Source organism: Lithobates pipiens, unplaced genomic scaffold (assembly GCF_037356315.1).
Source record: "Lithobates pipiens isolate NorthernLeopardFrog02 unplaced genomic scaffold, aLitPip1_a1.2 Scaffold_28, whole genome shotgun sequence".
Lineage (NCBI taxonomy): Eukaryota > Metazoa > Chordata > Amphibia > Anura > Ranidae > Lithobates > Lithobates pipiens.
In genome coordinates, this window is record NW_027507789.1 from 85257396 (window position 1) to 85276372 (window position 18977).

Genomic DNA, 18977 nt, shown 5'->3' on the forward strand with positions numbered 1-18977 from the left:
TCACGGAAGGGGGCTGAGTCTACCACCTGAAAAGGCAGCAGTTGAAGTGCTAGCAATTTAGCCAAGCTAGCATTCAACCACTGGGCATGTGGATGGCTGGGAGTGAAGTTCTTTCGCCGGTCCAGCAGCTGGGGCAGGGACATTTGCCTGCTATAATCGGACGTAGATGTACTGCTAGCAGAGTGCCCGGAAGCACTTGGCTGTGACACACCTAATTGCACACCTATATTCTTCTCAGAGCAGGTTTCAGAGAGGACTGAAGGTCTAGTGGGGTTGGAGATCCCAGCTGATGAGGAGCAAGGAGAGGTCCGCTTTGTTCTTTGGTGTGGGTCTTTGAGGTACGCTTGCCAACGAGCTGCATGGCAGGTCAACATATGTCTGGTCAAGCATGTGGTGCCAAAGCAGCTGATGTTTTGGCCACGCGAGATATGCTTGAGTCATATGTTGCAAATAGCGGTGCGATCTGATGCACTCGTCTCATAAAAGGCCCACACCAAAGAACTTTTAGAATAACGCGCACAGGCGGAGCTCTGCGGTGTGATTCAGTCGGTGTGCTGCCCCTAAGCTGGCCCCCGGAGGGCATCCTGCCTCGTTGGACATGTGCCTCCTCCTCCTCCTCTCTCATACCAGGCACCCACGTCTAGTCAGTGCCCTCATCATCTCCTCCCTCTTCATCGATGGAGCAAACCTGGCAGTATGCTGCAGCTTGTGGAACATGACTGCCAGATTGCTGTCCTTCTTGAGCATCCCCTCTCTCTGCATTCACGCTACTGCCTTCCTCTAGCTGAGTATCATCATCAGAGCCTACAAAACACTGGGCATCCTCCTGGAGCATGTACTCAACACTGTGCTCAAAAAGGTTCAGGAGACTCCTCAGGAGGACGTGGTGGGTCTAGGGAAGGAGTCACTGATGATGACATTGAGAGGAGGGAAGACGATGCATTGGCAGCTGCTTTGCTAGTACCCTGAGACTGGGTGAGAGAGGATGAAGAGGGCTTGGTCATCCACTCTACCAAGTCATTGGCATGTTGCGGCTCAACATGTCCAGCTGCCGAAAAGGACAAGCATGTCCCATGGCCACGTGCTGATGACGATGCACCGCGTCCACGACCAACACTGTTGTCTCTAGACACAGAGCCTGCTTGCCCTCTTTTATCGGCTCGCGCCTGTCTGCCTCTCCTTGCTGGCCTTCCAGACATGGTAATGGCCTGAAGGGAGTTGGGAAAACCAGCAATTGGGTAGTGTATATTGTGCTGGAGGCACACACAACTTCCACTAACTCCTGCAGATGGCTCAAATAGAGAAGAGCTATGTAGGTGGTGTGACAGAGCGAGGCTCTGTCCCTATGAAATTGGAGGAAAACGAGACGCAGACACAGAGTTTGCATATCTCCAGCCCTGTGTCTGGGTCTTGATGTTAACGAGCAGGGTGTGTGCCCAGCTGCATATAAGCCATATAAATGAAGGGCTGTTGGTGTGGAAGGTGGAGGAGTGTGAACAGCTTGCTGCTGGCTGAAGAGTGGTTTGCCCTGTGGGAGACTGTAGTCCGTGTAAGGGACTGGGAAAGGCTGACAACCTTGAGAGTCAGGAAGACTAAGGAAGTTGGTGAGTCCAGGGGGCTGGAAAGAGTTGACAAATCTGTTGGGAGCAAGCAGAGGAACTGTTGACAATTGAGAGCCAGGTGGCTTGGTATGTTCATTTGTGTGCTGAATGAATTTAAACCCCTGCGTGGGATTACTGGATGAACTAAATATTTTTGTTTTCTTATAATAAACGTGGGCTACCAGGCCCTTAACCATAAAACGCCTGCCTGATGTAGACTAAAACGTGCATCTACCAATTGTGCTTAATCACCCCAACATTACAAGTGGTGTTCGAATGCGGGCATGTAGACGGTGGAATCCGGGTCCTTGCTCCATGGTGAGTCGCATCAGGAACTACTGCTAGCTGTGTGTGGCAGCCAGGTGAACAGCATTGCGTATACGTTTATTTGATGGACTGTGTTGCATGCAGGTTGTGTACCTGTGAAGGAAGAATTAAACATCAGATTTTTTTTTTTCCTTTCTCTGCTGAGAACTGTTACAAGCTGCTGTGTGCATGTGATTGCAAGGATGAGGCAGTCAAAAAGCAAGAAGTTCATGTTTAATCAAGTTAAAGAGGATGTTGTTCCTGGCAGCCTGAGCCCAAAGGTGCCACAGCATGACGCAAGGAGGCCTCTGCGCTGCATCCGTTGTAGTGAGTGGGGACATGCTGTTGCCCATTGCCCCTTGTCACAGGAATGTTTGTGGAATAACCAAGCTGGATGGGAGGTTGATGAATTCTGGAGCTCATCTACTAATGATTGTGATCAGCTGTGTCCTCAGAAGTGGTATCCAATGGCAACGAGTGAGAGCCAGTCATGGAGGAGATGCCAAGAAGTGAGCTCAGCATGGTCTGAGAAGATGTCTCCACCTTGTAGGACCAGTAAAAAGGGGCCAGTGACATGTGAGACAGCGAATGAATGGTTCAAGCGGAATCGCAAAGAGTCGGGTGCACTGCAAGGGGCTGAGATCTTGGCCTCTGACTATATGCAACCCATGCTGCCTACAGAGGAGGTGGGAGACTTCCTTGTAAGATTTGAAAAAGTTGCTGTAAAGAGAAAATGGCCTAGGGACCGGTGGCCAAAACTGCTGCAAACCTTATTGCGGATAGAGTTCCAGTCGGTTTACCATTTGATGGATGGGGGCCAGGATGACTATCGCAAGTTTAAAGAGGAAATCCTTCTTAGAGGAGAGTTCCATCGTATCATGGGCCGCCAGCAATGCTCCAGGATGGGAGAAGTGTCGCCGGAAGTCCTAGGAATTGGAAATCCAGAGAAACGTAAGGTTTTCTGTCATGGCCACTTAGGCAAAGGGGTCAGTCCAGAAAGGAGAGTATATCAGCCTGAATCCTGCATGAGGTATAGCCAACCAGCTTTGGAGCGCAAGTCTGCAGTTACCCCTAGCAACAAGGATCTTGTGTTACCTACAGGGGGCGTCAGTGGGTCCAGAAAGGCTGCAGTTTTGCTCCCTGGCCACATGGGGGAGTCAGCCTGTGGAGACACCACACCAGTGAGACAACGCACTCAAGTGAAGGCTATGACATCAGCTGCAGGAACTGGTAAGACTGTTTCAGTTTATGATGCTGAATCCAGTGAAGTGGGAGTATGTCCAGTGGGGAGATCCGCAGTACAAATGGACATAGACTTTCTGCATTGTGCTACCCAGAGCAGTGGGGAGGCGCAGCGTAAAGCCCAACTAGACGCAGGGCTAAAGACTGAAAAGGACATGGGGACTCTGCATATGCCTGCTATGATCCAGCAGATGGCTGGGAAAATTGAGCTAGGGGTGACCAAAACAGTGCTGGTACCATGTTCCCTAGTGACAGCTGCTGCAGGGTTGCCCAGGGAAACTTCCAAGGAGCTTGCAGTGTTAGAGCAGAGAGTTTCCCAGGTCAGCTATGGAGCTGCCCAAATAGGCAAAAGTGCCCCTTTACAGAGAGCGGGTGCTGTGAAGAGTCGCTCAGAGGTTATGGTGGCTCATAAACAAACCACAAAAACAGCAGTTGTGTCTACATGTAATGAGAATGCTAATGATCGTACTAACAAAAGTGATACTATTGCTAAACGTGATGAGTGTAATGACATTGAAGCATGTATTTCTTGTAATGTCATATCTGAGAGTGAGGTTGGTAATGTGTTCACTACCAGTGATGAGAGTAGGAGATCTCCCATGACAGGCAGAGGCACAGGATTGTCCATGGAAGTCTCATGGGGTCTCCATGTGTTGGAGTCAGAGGCTGCCCAGGATGGCTCTGGTGCTATGCTGGTGGAACAAGGGGGGACTAATTCACACAGTGAGAGCGTGTGGGCGCAGCCCCACAACCCTACATGTAGCCCAGTGGGCAAGGGGTTAATTCAGCCTGCAAAAGTTGAGTGTACAAAGCTGAATGTGTCTGTAATGCCACCAGAAAAAGGTGTTCAGAATGGTGTGCTGCACCAAGCTTTAGGTGAAGCATCACCCCAATGCAACGTTGATAAAAGTGTGGTGTTACAAAATGATGTATATAGAAGTGAGGAATGTGCAGTTAAAGCTAATGAATCCCAGGTTTCTGTGCGGCTTTCTACAGCAGGTGATGCAACGCTGTGGAACACCCATGGTGGAACCACAATGGACTGGGACAGCTGGGCCAAACAATTGCTAGCCATGCTGGATAGGGCTAGCTTAAGTAACAAGGGTGTGGACACAACTGCTATGCCAGACAGGGGGATCGCAGAGCCGCCGGTGGTTGAGGGCGTCCTGGTCCCTGCAAAGGTTGATGCCCTCCCCTCTGAAGAAACAGTTCAGGGCACTGGCATCGCAGATGTGTTGTCCACAGCTCCACAGCTAAATGATATTGAGTATCAAAGTGATAGTGTGACTTGTAATGACCTGCAGAGGCTCACCAACACTGGTGCAGAAGGGATAAGTGTGAGACATGTGTCTGACAGCTCTCCAGGGGAGCAACAAGCTGTGATGATGGGTACCTCCAAGGAGGATGAGGTCTCTTCAAATGTCTCACCCTCTCAACCTGCAGTCGCTGAGCCCCTCCATGTCTTGGACAGGGTAAAGGACCCTAGAAAGTTCTGGTGTTTAGACATGGGATGTTTAGAGATGACAGAAACTTTACTGGAAATGCTAGAGTTGGTAAAAATGAACTTGCTGTATACTTGGGTATCTCCACCGCAGTTGGACCAGGTGGTGCTGCGTAGCACCAATGGGTGGAGCCAAGTGGTACAGGCAGTGCTGGGAAACCTTGACCAACAGTGGAATTGGTGGGACCAATGGTTACCCATTTGGCACAGGATCTCCAGATTCTCTGTGAGCGTACTTCTAGTTATTGATTGGTATGGAAGGCACGCGAGAGAACTGCTTGAGATATCAGAGGTCTCTCCGTCTGATGCGGTGACTAGAAACATCTCTGCTGGTGTGGTCCGAGGTGTGGCGGAGCAGTTGTCAGTAGAGGGCGCAGATACTGCCTTACCCGCTAGGCCTCATGAGAAAGAACGGCCCAGAATGGACTCGGCAGTAGCTGAGATGCTTTCTGTCACTGGCCCAGAGGTACAAGTTAAGGTGCCTGGAGACACTGTGGAAGAAAGTGTTAATATTGGTTGCCATAACAATGTAATGTGTATACCTGGAAAAAATGGTTTATGCTTGGGTCAGGGTAGTTTGTTAGAACAGGTACCCATGGAGTGTTGGACAACGGGTGAGATGGAGCTGTGCTATGGTTCCGTCGGATGTAGTCCCTCCTCAGGTCTTCTTCTAACAAACACTGAATTGGAAAGCTGTGATCTGTTAAGAGTTCGTTCTGTAAACAATGATTTGGTTGCAGTGGGTACCAAGAGAAACTGTTTTAAACCTGAAATACCGATGGTGAAGGGTAAAATGGGTATTTGTAAGGTGAAAGGAGGGCTCAAGGAAGGCAGAGTTCCCCCAAGAAAAGTGAATAAGCCCAGGGACCCCAAAAGAAGAGGAAGGCTGAGTATAGGAAAATATAGGAACCTGTTAAGATCCAGGGGGGAATGTTCCTGGAAGCGCACCCGGAAAAAGGTTGGGCCTACGTGGCTGACAGCCAGCACAGAGGTGTCCCAACCATCATGATGGGTGCTGGTGTTCCTCCCTCCGGATCGAAACAAAGGGGGGGGATATGTGACAGAGCGAGGCTCTGTCCCTATGAAATTGGAGGAAAACGAGACGCAGACACAGAGTTTGCATATCTCCAGCCCTGTGTCTGGGTCTTGATGTTAACGAGCAGGGTGTGTGCCCAGCTGCATATAAGCCATATAAATGAAGGGCTGTTGGTGTGGAAGGTGGAGGAGTGTGAACAGCTTGCTGCTGGCTGAAGAGTGGTTTGCCCTGTGGGAGACTGTAGTCCGTGTAAGGGACTGGGAAAGGCTGACAACCTTGAGAGTCAGGAAGACTAAGGAAGTTGGTGAGTCCAGGGGGCTGGAAAGAGTTGACAAATCTGTTCGGAGCAAGCAGAGGAACTGTTGACAATTGAGAGCCAGGTGGCTTGGTATGTTCATTTGTGTGCTGAATGAATTTAAACCCCTGCGTGGGATTACTGGATGAACTAAATATTTTTGTTTTCTTATAATAAACGTGGGCTACCAGGCCCTTAACCATAAAACGCCTGCCTGATGTAGACTAAAACGTGCATCTACCAATTGTGCTTAATCACCCCAACATTACAGTGGATATAGCGGTGTATACTGGGTTCAGAGCACGCAGACAGCACGCACAATCTCCTACCACTGACTGCAAGCTCTATTTAAAACGAGCAAGATAGTTGGCTATATAGGTGGATATAGCGGTGTATACTGCGTTTGTGCGTGCTGTCTGCGTGCTCTAATCTCCTACCGCTGACTGCAAGCTCTATTTAAAACAAGCAAGATAGTTTGAACCCAGTATACACCGCTATATCCACCTATATAGCAAACTATCTTGCTTGTTTTAAATAGAGCTTGCAGTCAGCGGTAGGAGATTGTGCGTGCTGTCTGCGTGCTCCTAAACGCAGTATACACCGCTATATCCACCTATATAGCAGAGCACGCACAAACGCAGTATACACCGCTATATCCACCTATATAGCAGAGCATGCAGACAGCACGCACAATCTCCTAACACTGACTGCAAGCTCTATTTAAAACGAGCAAGATAGTTAGCTATATAGGTGGATATAGCGGTGTATACTGTGTTCAGAGCACGCAGACAGCACGCATAATCTCCTAACACTGACTGAAAGCTCTATTTAAAATGAGCAAGATAGTTAGCTATATAGGTGGATCTAGCGGTGTATACTGCGTTCAGAGCACGCAGACAGCACGCACAATCTCCTAACACTGACTGCAAGCTCTATTTAAAACGAGCAAGATAGTTAGCTATATAGGTGGATATAGCGGTGTATACTGGGTTCAGAGCACGGAGACAGCACACACAATCTCCTAACACTGACTGCAAGCTCTATTATAAAAGATGGCTATATCGCTAGCTATATAGCGGTGTATACTGCGGTCAAAGCACGCAGACAACAACCACTACAGAAGAGCAAGAATGAAAAATCGGCCGATAACGATCGGTTTATACTGTGTTGAAGGTACACAGAACACCCACTAACTGCTACAGACGTCAACACACTACACAAGGCCGCCGCGCTGGCGGCCTTATATAGTGTGGGGCGTGTACTACACAGCCTGAGCTATGATTGGCCACAGGCATCCTGCCTGTGGCCAATCATGGCTCTCCTTGCTGCCGGCGCTGTGATCAATCATGAGCCAGCAATGCACTGCGCCATCGCAGTGCATTGTGGGCCGTGAGCGCCACACGAATTTGGCGCGAACGGCCCATGACGTTCGGAATTCGCCGAACGGGCGAACAGCCGATGTTCGAGTTAAACGTATGTTCGATTCGAACACGAAGCTCATCCCTATTAACCAGTTTTGAATCCACATGCAAGAACGACCCACATGCTAGAGGACGAATTTCTACTCTCAATTACTAATACACTCTTATAGATATACCTACTTATGTGCGAAAATGGGAGTAGGACTTGGAATACACTCTAGACGAGGCAGAGTGGATTAAAATTTGGTCCACAATTAAATCTTCCTCCCTTAATGTACTATCCATGGAAACCAACTATAAGGTACTAACTCTGTGGTACTTGGTACCTGCCAAAATCGCTAGATCTACCACTGGATACGCAGATCACTGTTTTTGGGGCTGTTTGGAAAAAGGTACTGTGACAGAGCGAGGCTCTGTCCCTGCGAAGTTGGAGGAAAGAGGGATCTCCAACCCTGTGTCCAGGTCTTGGTGATAACGAGCAGGGTGTGTGCCCAGCTGCACACAGCCCATATAACGAAGGGGCTGTTGGGAGTAGAGTGTGAGGGATGGTGGAGTGGAGTAGCTTGCTGCTGTGCATGTCCAAAGAGCCCAAAGCTGTGTGCGTTGAAGGGTTGAAGCTGTGTGCGTCCCAGGAGTCCAAAACTGTGTGTTAAAGGGCTTGAAGCTGTGTGCGTCCAAGGAGCCTAAGACTGTGTGTATCCAAGCAGCTCGTTTGAGGGGCCAGTACCTATAGCAGCACTACTGCTGAAGAGTAGCCAGGTGGGCTAGCATTTTCGTTTGGATTTTTCTGTATTTAATTTAAGCTTGGACCCCTGCGTGGGAATTCTGGATGGACTAATATTTTGTTTTCTTATAATAAACGTGGGCTACCAGGCCCTTAACCATCAACGCCTGCCTGATGTGGACTAAAAAATGCATCTACCAATTGAGCTAAACACCCCAATATCACAGTACATATAAACACATTTGGTGGTCCTGTCTAATAGTAGACATTTTGGAAAGAAATATTTACATATGCCTCCAAAATGTTCAATATTATCCTTCATCCTAACCCTACAACGACACTACTATGCCTAAAACCAGAGTGTCTAACTCATGCCCATTTTAAACTATTTGTATTTTTGCTCACAGCAGCAAAACAACCTGTGGCGAAAGCTTGGAAAACCCTCTCTTTAGAGTTGACAGAGACCAAACAAAGAATGAATAATTTTATGATACACGCTAAAATGGCTGCTATTGAACAAAACCAAATACCTACATTTCGTAAACTATGGCAGCCTTGGTTAGAACATTTCTTACCATTATCATTCAATGATATTGTTTTATGGCCATGGTAGATGATTTAAACTCATGCTAACAATACTGGTTGGACTGTGACTTCTGGATCGACCCAGTGGACCCCTCTTTTCATTTATTTTACCTTTTTCACTCTTCACTCTTTACCTTATTCTTTCGTACTACTCTGTATCTTTACACCTTATAATTTTAGCTATACCTTCGGTTACAAAGTACTAGACTCCCAAAAAGTCCCACACATGTGGTATCCCCATACTCGGGAGAAGTAGCGGAATATATTTTCGGGTGCAATTCCACATATAACTATGGCATGTGTGAGCAATATATCATTTAGTGACAACTTTTTGTAAATTTTTTATTTTTTTTTGGTCATTATTCAATCCCTTAGGACAAAAAAAATAAATATTCAATGGGCTCAACATACCCATCAGCAGTTTCCTTGGGGTGTCTACTTTCCAAAATGGGGTCATTTGGGGGGGGGGTTTGTACTGCCCTGCCATTTTAGCACCTCAAGAAATGAGATAGGCAGTCATAAATTAAAAGCTGTGTAAATTCCAGAAAATGTACTCTAGTTTGTAGACGCTATAACTTTTGCGCAAACCAAAAAATATACGCTTATTGACATTTTTTTTACTAAAGACATGTGGCTGAATAAATTTTGCCCTCAATGTATGACTAAAATTTAGTTTATTCGATTTTTCTTATAACAAAAAGAAGAAAATATCATTTTTTTTTCAAAATTTTCGCTCTTTTTCCATTTATATCGCAAAAAATAAAAATCGCAGAGGCAATCAAATACCATCAAAAGAAAGCTCTATTTGTGGGAAGAAAAGGACGCAAATTTTGTTTGGGTGCAATATTGCATGACCGCGCAATTACCAGTTAAAGCAGTGCAGTGCGAAATTGTAAAAAGACCTCTGGTCCTTAAGGTGTTTATTGGTCCGGGGCTGAAGTGGTTAAGTGATGCAGGGGGGAGAGGATACCTGTCTTTTACAGGTATCCTGTCCTCACTTCTGGGAGCTGGAGCCGCGGCCATTGACGTCACCGCTTGTCTCGCTCCTCCTTCCCTCGCTGCCCGGCTAATAGAAGAGAGAAGCAGAGCCTCGTGCATGCGCAGTAGGGTCCTCATCGTGAGGCCGTAAGGCTACACTGCCGGGTTCCCTTACCCGCAATGGTGGCAGCAGCAGCACCTGACAGCTGATGGAAATGTCAGCGGCGGGTGCCGACATCGCTGGACTCCAGGACAGGAAAGTGTCCTATTAGTAAAAGTCAGCAGCTGCAGTCTGTGCAGCTGCTGGCTTTTAATTTTTGAAGTCGTGGGCGAACCTCCACTTTAATTGGCTGTAAAGTCAACGCACAAATAACATCAGGCATAAATTCAGCAACAATTTGCATGCTGAAACCATTTATATACACCATCAGTTCACTTGTAGTCAGTCTGTTGACAGGCCAGGGCTACCCAGTTGGATAGGCTAGGAGTCTTCAAGCACAGAGGCGAAGTCCAGATTTGCAGAATTAGGGGAACTGAAGGGTTCCAAAGGGGGAAGAAATGTTCTGTAGCTTCGTTATCAGTGTTTGCATAAATTTGGCCTCCACGAGATTCTACATCTGCTAGCAGGATTTCAACTTTAGGGGAATCATCTCATCTAGGTTGCAGTAGATTTCCATCCCTCCGGGCCCGGGACCATTTACTCCCATTTTGGAACCCTTTATTACGGTCCCAAAGCAGCCTCCTTCCGGTAATCTTGGGGCCACCCCCATGGTGGTAAAGCACCAGGGTCCAGTTGCAAGTGCAACCTTTGTGATCCTGGTAGTTCTGCCACTTCCACCTGTATTTAGGTACTGCCATAAATGTTATAGATTTTACAGGCATGTAAGACCTGCATCTCAAGCTTCTGACAGGCTTTTAAACAGGATGTTATTGATCGGCTCAGGGAGTGGACCCTGCACATATCACCCATGACATGAGAACCAGCATACCCATCGCTAATCTCAGGAATGGTGCAGGAGGAGAGCTCTGACAGCAAATGGCCCATGCTAGAGAACACCTATGGGGATGGGAGGTCAGACGCCAATATTGAGCTAACAGTGGGGAGCAAATAAGGCAGTGGTTAACAGTACCAGCAAGGCTGGTGCAAGAATTTTTGTCTACACAGGCGAAAGTGCATTTTGGTACCCCTCTGTTCTCCTACCACCTCTCTCTCCTCCACAATGCAGCACTCCCACCCCCACTGTCTACAGATGCACAGGGACCTCCTTCACATTGTGCCCATATTTGTCATGGGAGTTTAGTGTGAAGGACATCTCAAATCCCCCCCAGGACAAATCCACTCACACCTAATACCTCTTTCATAAAAGTCCTTTCCCCACTTTAAGCACAACCCCCTCCCCCCATCCTGGGTCAAATCTTCTCCCCCTCCTCCCTACCTGGGGAGATTACAAATCCTACTACCCGAACACCCCTCCAAGCACAAATCCTCTCCCCCTTCTAATACAAATCCCAAATCCATACTTCCCAACTGTCCTGGTTTTGGTGGGACCTTCCTGAGATGCAAATAAAATCCTGTGTATCCAGAGAAAGGGTTTGTTCACACCAGAATGCCGTGAGGGAAACCTGTGTTGTGTGCCTTTTACCACACTGCATTCAAAATGCACTGCTGTAGCAATCTGCAACGGGTGTCAACTTAACGACTCCCCAAATGCAGGTTGCAAACACAGTGTTTGCCTGCACCAAATTGTATGATCAGAAGTACTATGCGATCCAGTTGCTGTGCGTTTTATAAAGTAAAGCATGCACAGATCTTGGTGCAGTCCGGCACAGTTACAGCCCATTCAAATGAAAGGGATGAAATTGCACAGCACCTGAAAGGCATTTGAATCGCACAGGAATGCACAGCGTGTTACTGTGTGCTTCATGGTCTGAACTTTCCCTAAGTTCTGGAGCCCAGTGCTGAAAAAAGTTCTGGCACTCGGCTCCACTAACTTGCCTGACAGGGGAACACTAGTGTGGGCACCTGGGGTGATTGCCCCAAATCTCTGGTGAGGTGCCTGGGAACTAGGGTTGCCACCTGTCCAGGATTCACCCGGACAGTTCGGGTTTGGAATCATGTGTCCGGGTTTCAGACTGCCTGAAACCCGGACACATTATTCAGACTGGACTATGGCTTCCCAGCAGGGTTGCTGGCTGCAGTTGTCTAAGCTGGGAGTGTCTGTTACACTCTTTCATACTGCCCAATGCCAGCACTAACAACCCCCATCAAACACACAGATGAGAGAGGATAGAGGGCTCGATCTGCACCTCTCCTTCTCCCCACCCCTACCCCTCTGCGTCTACCCACACTCCAATCCCTGGCGCTGTGCCTCAGAAAAGGAAAGTTGGGGCCGGAAATTTGAAGTCCAGCAGCCTCAGATACATCTGGATGAGAGGTGCTGACTGCCAAGAGTTGAGTGAGCTCACCATCCATCCCTGTCTGTGACTGAAGTCTCTCCTTTTTCTCTCCTCTGAGTGACTACACTAAGGTAAATCAGGGTTCTCAGAGCACCCCTTACATCAGAGTTCCCCTTTACACCAAAGGCCACAGTGTTCTCCCTTACATCAGAGTCCTCTCCGTACATCAGAGTTTTCAGTGTCCCCCCTTCATGCAGGGTTCCCAGAGCATCCCTTATGTCAGAGTCCCCAGAGTTCTCCCTTACATCACAGCTTGCAGAGTCCCCCCTTATAGTGAAAGGGAACTCTGCAAGTTCAGATGTAAAGAGGAACTCTGTGGACTCTGGTGTAAGGGGGAACTCTTATTAACTTCATATGATTAGAAATGTTGTTTAATAGCAAAATATATGTATAGTTCCTACTATAAAAAAATGTGAGTGTGCGCTGCTAAAGTGTTCGGGTTTGACTTGAAGAAAAGGTGGCAACCCTACTGGGAACCCAGACACCATGATTGTCCCCTCAACAGCAGTCAGCATTTATTTAAAGAAAAGGGGCAAGTTGTCAAGGAATACTTACAGTGATTTAAGAGGATGCTGTATGTGCTATGGGGCACTTTGGGAGGGGAGATGATTTGTGTTTTCATGGGGGGTCGAATATAAATTCCGAGTCCCCCCCCCAAAAGCATACTCTTATCCCCCCCCTAAATCATTGCAAATATTCTTCTTTCACAACTTGCCCTACTTCTCCCCTTCTCTTAGTCCCCTTCTCTTAGTCCCCTTTCCTGCCTCTCCTTTCCCTGCAAGTGTCATGTTTTATATTGAATTCAGACCTCAGATCAGCACAGGGCATGTAAAGCTGTGTCCATTCTCCTCCCCCTCCTCCTCCTGTCTGTGTATAGGAAAACAGCCAAGGGGGGGGGAGAAGGGGATACAGTTGCAATAAAAAGTATGTGAACCCTTTTGGAATGATATGGATTTTTGCACAAATTGGTCATAAAATCTGAAATGATCGTCATCTAAGTCACAACAATAGACACTCACAGTCTGCTTAAACTAATAACACACAAAGAATTAAATGTTACCATTTTATGACCAATTTTTGCAGAAATCCATATCATTCCAAAAGGGTTCACATACTTTTTATTGAAATTGTATATGGCTGCCATACAGTGTAATTTCAGTGAGTGGGACCCAGAACGCCCCGCACAAGCTGCAAGCTTGTTTACATACTAGGCTCAGCTTCTGGGGATTTTACCCCCCCCCCCCCCCCCCGACACCCTCAGGTGGCTGCCTATTGCTTGTGCTGGCCTTGAGTACCAGCTGTGCTAGAGCTCACTCTCCTTGCGGTCACTACATCGGGTGCTGGACTGGAAGTCTTTTCTGCTGTCATGGGGGCCCCCTTAAAATGGTGGAATGACAGGGCCCGGTCGCAACTGTGACTATTGCGACCCTGGTTCAGTGTCTTTAGCTGGCTCAATAAGGGCCTAAATGGATTTCTGTGCAATGGCGACCAGCAACAGAGAAGAGCATATGTAATGTGTTTTCGTTTAGAAGCTTTAATGTAAAGAGAATGGAATAAAGCTGTTTGCATGCAGTGTCTTTGTAGGGTGTACACAAGGTGGGCTTCCACCAGCTCACCAATCTTGATTATACCAAGGCTCAAGGAAATAGGATGTCCTTGAACAGGTTCTTGAGGAATCTGCAACCAGTGAAGGTTGCCTGGTTGTGCATGTGATGCTGGGATTCAGTTGGGTCTGTACCAGTGATGACGATAGTGACCCCCGACGGTTACTCGGCAAACAAGGAGCTGGCAATGGTGGATCTGCTTGTTCTTCTCTTCTTCCTTGAGATGTTGACTCGTCGCTATCTCGGGAAGTGTTGCGCGGTGACTTGTATAGGGACAATGGGTGGGGTCACCGGGTGATGCCCCGCCCATTATAATGTCACAGTCCCAGCATCCTCTGGGATTGTGACATCATAATGGGTCGGGGACATCACCCAGCGATGTCCCTATATATGTCGCTGCACGCCGCGTCCCTGTCATTGCGGCCAGAGAGAGCGTTGAGTCAACATTTCAAGGAAGAACAAGAACAAGAAGAAGAAGAAGAAGAAGAAGAGAAGGCGGCGTTAGAAGACCTGGCCACTGCTTGTAAAAGAGCTGAAAGAAGGAGCGGAGGCCCGGCAAGAAGAACCGAAGAGGAGGACAAGACCCCCGAAGTCGGAAGAAGACCCCGGGTGGCGGTGACTAAGAAGAAAGCCGGGCTCCTCTACTAGTAAAAGAGCAAAAGATAGCGGAGGAGTCCGGCGAGAAGACCCCCGGAGCTGTGCAATAAATTATTTTAAACCCTTGTGTGTTGTGTTTTATTTACATTTTTTTCATAGGTGAATGGGTAGGGGTACATTGTAGCCCATACTAATTCACATAGGGTGGGGGCCGGGATCTGGGGGCCCCCTTATTAAAGGGGGCTCCCTGATTCCGATAAGCCCCCCTCCTGTAGGCCCCGACAACCAACAGCCAGGGTTATAAAAAGATCTACATTCTCTAGGCTATTTATATGGGCATGGTATGCCTGAGTAACTTCCAATACAAAGTGAAGATGATTTATCTCTCATATAACACATATATCTTTCCAGTGCAAATTAGAAATACTTAGACAATGGCAGCTTGATCCTTCTATGAAGCTTTTGCATCAGGTTTCTCAAACATTTGCATGCCTGCGCTTTTTGTGATAATGACTAAGCCCCTCCAATTCGTTACATTGTTGAAAAGGGGCAGAACATGAGTGACCTTAAAATGATGCCCCCCCTCTGAAAAAAGTTCTGTGGACGCCCATGATTACAGCTCACTTATTTTGAATGGGTTGCCTAATGTGATGCAATGCATGAAAATGTACTGCTGTTGTGTGTCCCTTGTGAAGTTTTGTGGCTGCACTAAAGGCCCTCTGTAATTTTATATTGACCCCACTGATCTATAGTATCAAGCTGTAGGCATTCCTATTGTTACTCTTCATGTTGTGCAATCTCCATTTTCCACAGGGAAAATAAACTGTGCAAATTGGTAGCATACTGTAAGGTAAGATCGTGTAGGGTTGGCAAGGTTACAAATTGGCACAATTACTTTTTCAGGGGTTTTGCAATTGCTAAATATTCAAATCACATTTTTTTTTTTTATTTGTTTAAAAAAATACTAAAAATGTTGTGTGTGTGTGTTTGTTTTTTTTTTTTTTTTTTTTTGTATTTACATATTTTTTCCATGTTTCTGTAGCCTGCCTGGTTGCATGTTGATTTTGATAACTGGAGAGACTGGGATGCGGAAGAGGAAGGAGAGATGGCGCTAGCAGAGCACTATTTGGACGTGAGTAATAATTACAACTCATCTTTTCTCAGAGATGTCAACATTAAACTGGCACTGAAATTAAATGGTTAGTGTACCTGTAGGAGTAGGTGGGGTGTGGTTGGTCATCATGTCCTCCATGTTCCCCCTCCACGAGCACCAAGCGAGGGTTACATGAGAGGCCTAACCCATGGTGGGTTCATCTGGGCTACGCTAGACACTTTGTACAGGGTCACTGCCTAACACAGGGGGGATACCTTTATTGAAACAGCCGGCTGATCACTATTTTCTAATAAACTCTTTCAATGTTATTGTACATAATCATGGTCACTTCTGCAATTAGGAAGTACACGCATTGCCCAGTACCAGTAACAGTCCCACTGTACACCTAGTGCAGACTCCATGCGTGTTGAATGAATGAATGAATGACTTGATAGCGCTACCTATACGAACTGAATCGCCTCAGGGCGCTTTTCTTGCCACCGGTGTTCTTCACATAACTCTTTCTCTTCCGTACTGGTGTACAGGATGAGGGCCCCAGTGGTGCAGATCTGCTGCCTTTGCTATGGAAGATGGCTTCCTGCTGAAGGAGTAGCTACAACATCTCCCTCTCTGCAGGAGGTTATCTCACCTGGCACATGTATGGCAGGCTGCTAGAGAGACCTTTTGTTATTCTTGGTAACCACTGTATCTGCACACTGTATTAAACTCTTAAACGACTGTCTTCATACCCCGATGTGGTTAGTGATCTCAGCTGCAGACTATGTGTGCAGATTACTTGATTACACCCTTTGAGTAACTTCCTACCAGACAAAGGCAAAGTTTCAAACACTTTACTTGAATAAATTAACATGATGCAAACAGTCCAAAATAAAGAGCAGTCCTTTCCCTAACAACTCTAGTCCATAACCTTGAGGTTTGTGGCTGCCCAACCATACCTGCATAGGAAAGAGCCAATAGCTGGTTGAGTCCATGCTTTGCATCTTCAGGAAGGGACTGCAAGCACCAGCTCCATTCTCCTAGGCAGTGGAGCTCTGACTCTGACATGGCACTGGAAATCCAGACTCTGGCAATGGCAGTGAGTGGGTCCTACAAAACAGAACAGGCCAGACCTAAACCGGCAGAAAAAAAAAAACCTGGGGTCCATAGCACGCAGAACCAGGGGGGTTGGATGTGGGAAAGATTCGCCAAGAAAGACCTGGGAAACACAATTCACCCCCGGCCCGGGCAGCATTAACCGCTATATGCCTACACACTCAAAACTAATATATATTTTTAGTAGATTTTTGGCAATTTAAATAATCTGAAAATGTATTTCCTGTGGACACGTATGTAGCCAGGAGCTGGCTAATGATGCCTGCATTTTTAGGAGACACTGTGCAGCATTGCCGCTGTGGAGCTGTTTTCTCCATGTGTTTAGCTAGACTCTGTGTTGTCATATCCTAAATATAGTGTGACTGATTTCTATGAGCAAAGCATCTTGGGATGTGTAGTCTATGGAGTCAAGATTTGCATTCAGCTGGCCTATTTTGCACTACACATACCAGCCAGCTGGGGAAGTTGAAGAGGATTCTGGGATAGGTGATAAAAGGCTTGTGTGTAGGCAGGATCTCTCTTGGGACCCTGGCCTGGAAGCTGCTAGCAAGTGACTCTGTTGGTGTGTGCTGTGGCTGAGTTGTGGCCTGTGCTGCAGAAAGAGGGAGAGTCATCACATGCAGGTGCAAGAGCATCCATCGCCAGCTACCGCTGTCCAGCTGTCCAACCAGTGGCAGCCTGGAGCTCCCTCTTCGCACGTCCCCACCTGATCCAGCTGGGCTGAAGGGTGGTGGATCGCTGTACCCATTGCACAAGGCTCCACCAAGGACTGATGAGTGGGCACTTGCCCGTTCTTTTACCACAGAGACACTGCATGTTGACATTGATTGTTCCTTTGTCTAAGCCTGTAGGACCTGGTGCTACACTGACTTTGTGGAGCAGCAGCAGCGCTCCTCTTCTACAGGACACCATAAATACCCTTTGCTACACATTGCTAGTTAAGTTGTCACCAGGCTACTTCACCTTCTCCCAATATCCAGGATATCTCAAGTACTACTTTAAAGAGCTAGCTGAAGACCAACGGCTTCTTTCTTGTCTGAGAAACTACAACATATCCTCCTCGCCACTAAGGGACTGATCAGTTAGTAACATATGTACAAGTACCTACACCTCAAGAGTTAACAGTTCTATTAATTTAAGGACATTGTTTTATCTTGCTGATCCATTTGGCCTGTGGTGTTGAGGCGTAGAAGGAAGTGGTTTGACACAAGTGATCAAACCCCCCCCGTTTCAGCTGAATCAGTTATTGCTTTTGTGTCACTGTTTTATATCATTGCTATTATTCTTTTGCTATCGTGAAACTTCCTCAAGGGTTACGTTTATACCACTGGGGATTAATGCTTCTAGCCTTTCAGTAAACATCATTCAACTTTTTCACTTAAATTTTGTGGAGGACTTGCATGGTCAGGGCAACCAGTGGGGTGCATATTCAGCAAGCAGCCTTCATGGGAGTAGCACTACAGTTGGGAGCTCATCTGGGATACTCCTCATGGGATGCCCAAGCAAGTCATGTGACAAGTCCAGGGCTGAAAAGACAATGGACTCAGTCACCGCTACTGACTGGGGTCAAGTGCATGGAGGTCGACTGGACCTGACCACTGTGTTGAGGGTGCCAGGAGTCGGATGGGCTGAAAGGGAAGTGTGCCAGCTGGTAAAGAAGGCTGACCCAGAACAAGGGATTTACCTTGTTGTTGTGCTTTTTAAGGACATTTTCCCGCACAATATTTATTAAGTAATTTTTAACGAAGATATTTTTAAGATACAAAATCAATCTATATGACACAGTCTATACATGTGAAACGTATTCACGAAGACAAGTGATCATAAAAATAGTTATATTTATTGGTTGACAAAAGACAAATATTTACATGAAATTAAAATATCGATTGCATCACATGAACACTATGACAATTAATGGAAACTCCCACAAAATGGGAGTGTCGTACTTTGGGGGCCATTTTCTTGAAGCCTGAGTGCTTTTTTTTTCACCGCAGCTCTCTAGTGACAGCATGCCATGTGCTATTACATGCTGCTTCCTGTGTTTCCTGTGTATACAGGACGCTGGGCAGCCATTCCCTGAACGCTGATGCAAGCTCTGCAGATCGTTTCACCGTTCTTCTCTGCTGCTGCTGCCGCCGACACAGCTTCTTCACTCTGCACTTGGGTAACCTCCTGGGGATTACAGGCAAGGCTAGTAACCGACCCAGAACAGGTGGTGAGTCTAGCGCTAGGAGCCCCCCCAGCCAGCGGCAGCAGGAGGGTGGAACCTTCACTGTCCTAAGTCCTCTTTCAGGTGGCAGACAGGGTAGGGTCAGCATGGCTTCAGAAAGTGGTGTTTCTTTCCCCCGAAATCCAGGCTATTTCAACCGGGTCACCTGCGGATGGCGCTGTGCCCACGGACACCCTGACGGCGGTCCTTAACAC

The 18977-nt window shown here is 47.2% G+C and overlaps 1 protein-coding gene across 2 annotated transcripts in view; it reads left to right on the forward strand.

The window, feature by feature from the left end:
* Window positions 1–18977, forward strand: part of PTGES3L (prostaglandin E synthase 3 like) — a 250805-nt gene that overhangs the window by 170247 nt on the left and 61581 nt on the right. For both annotated transcript variants that reach the window (XM_077459447.1, XM_077459448.1), the window contains exon 5: window positions 15390–15479. In XM_077459447.1, coding sequence (XP_077315573.1) covers window positions 15390–15479 — 90 coding nt within the window. The remainder of the gene's footprint in view (window positions 1–15389; window positions 15480–18977) is intronic.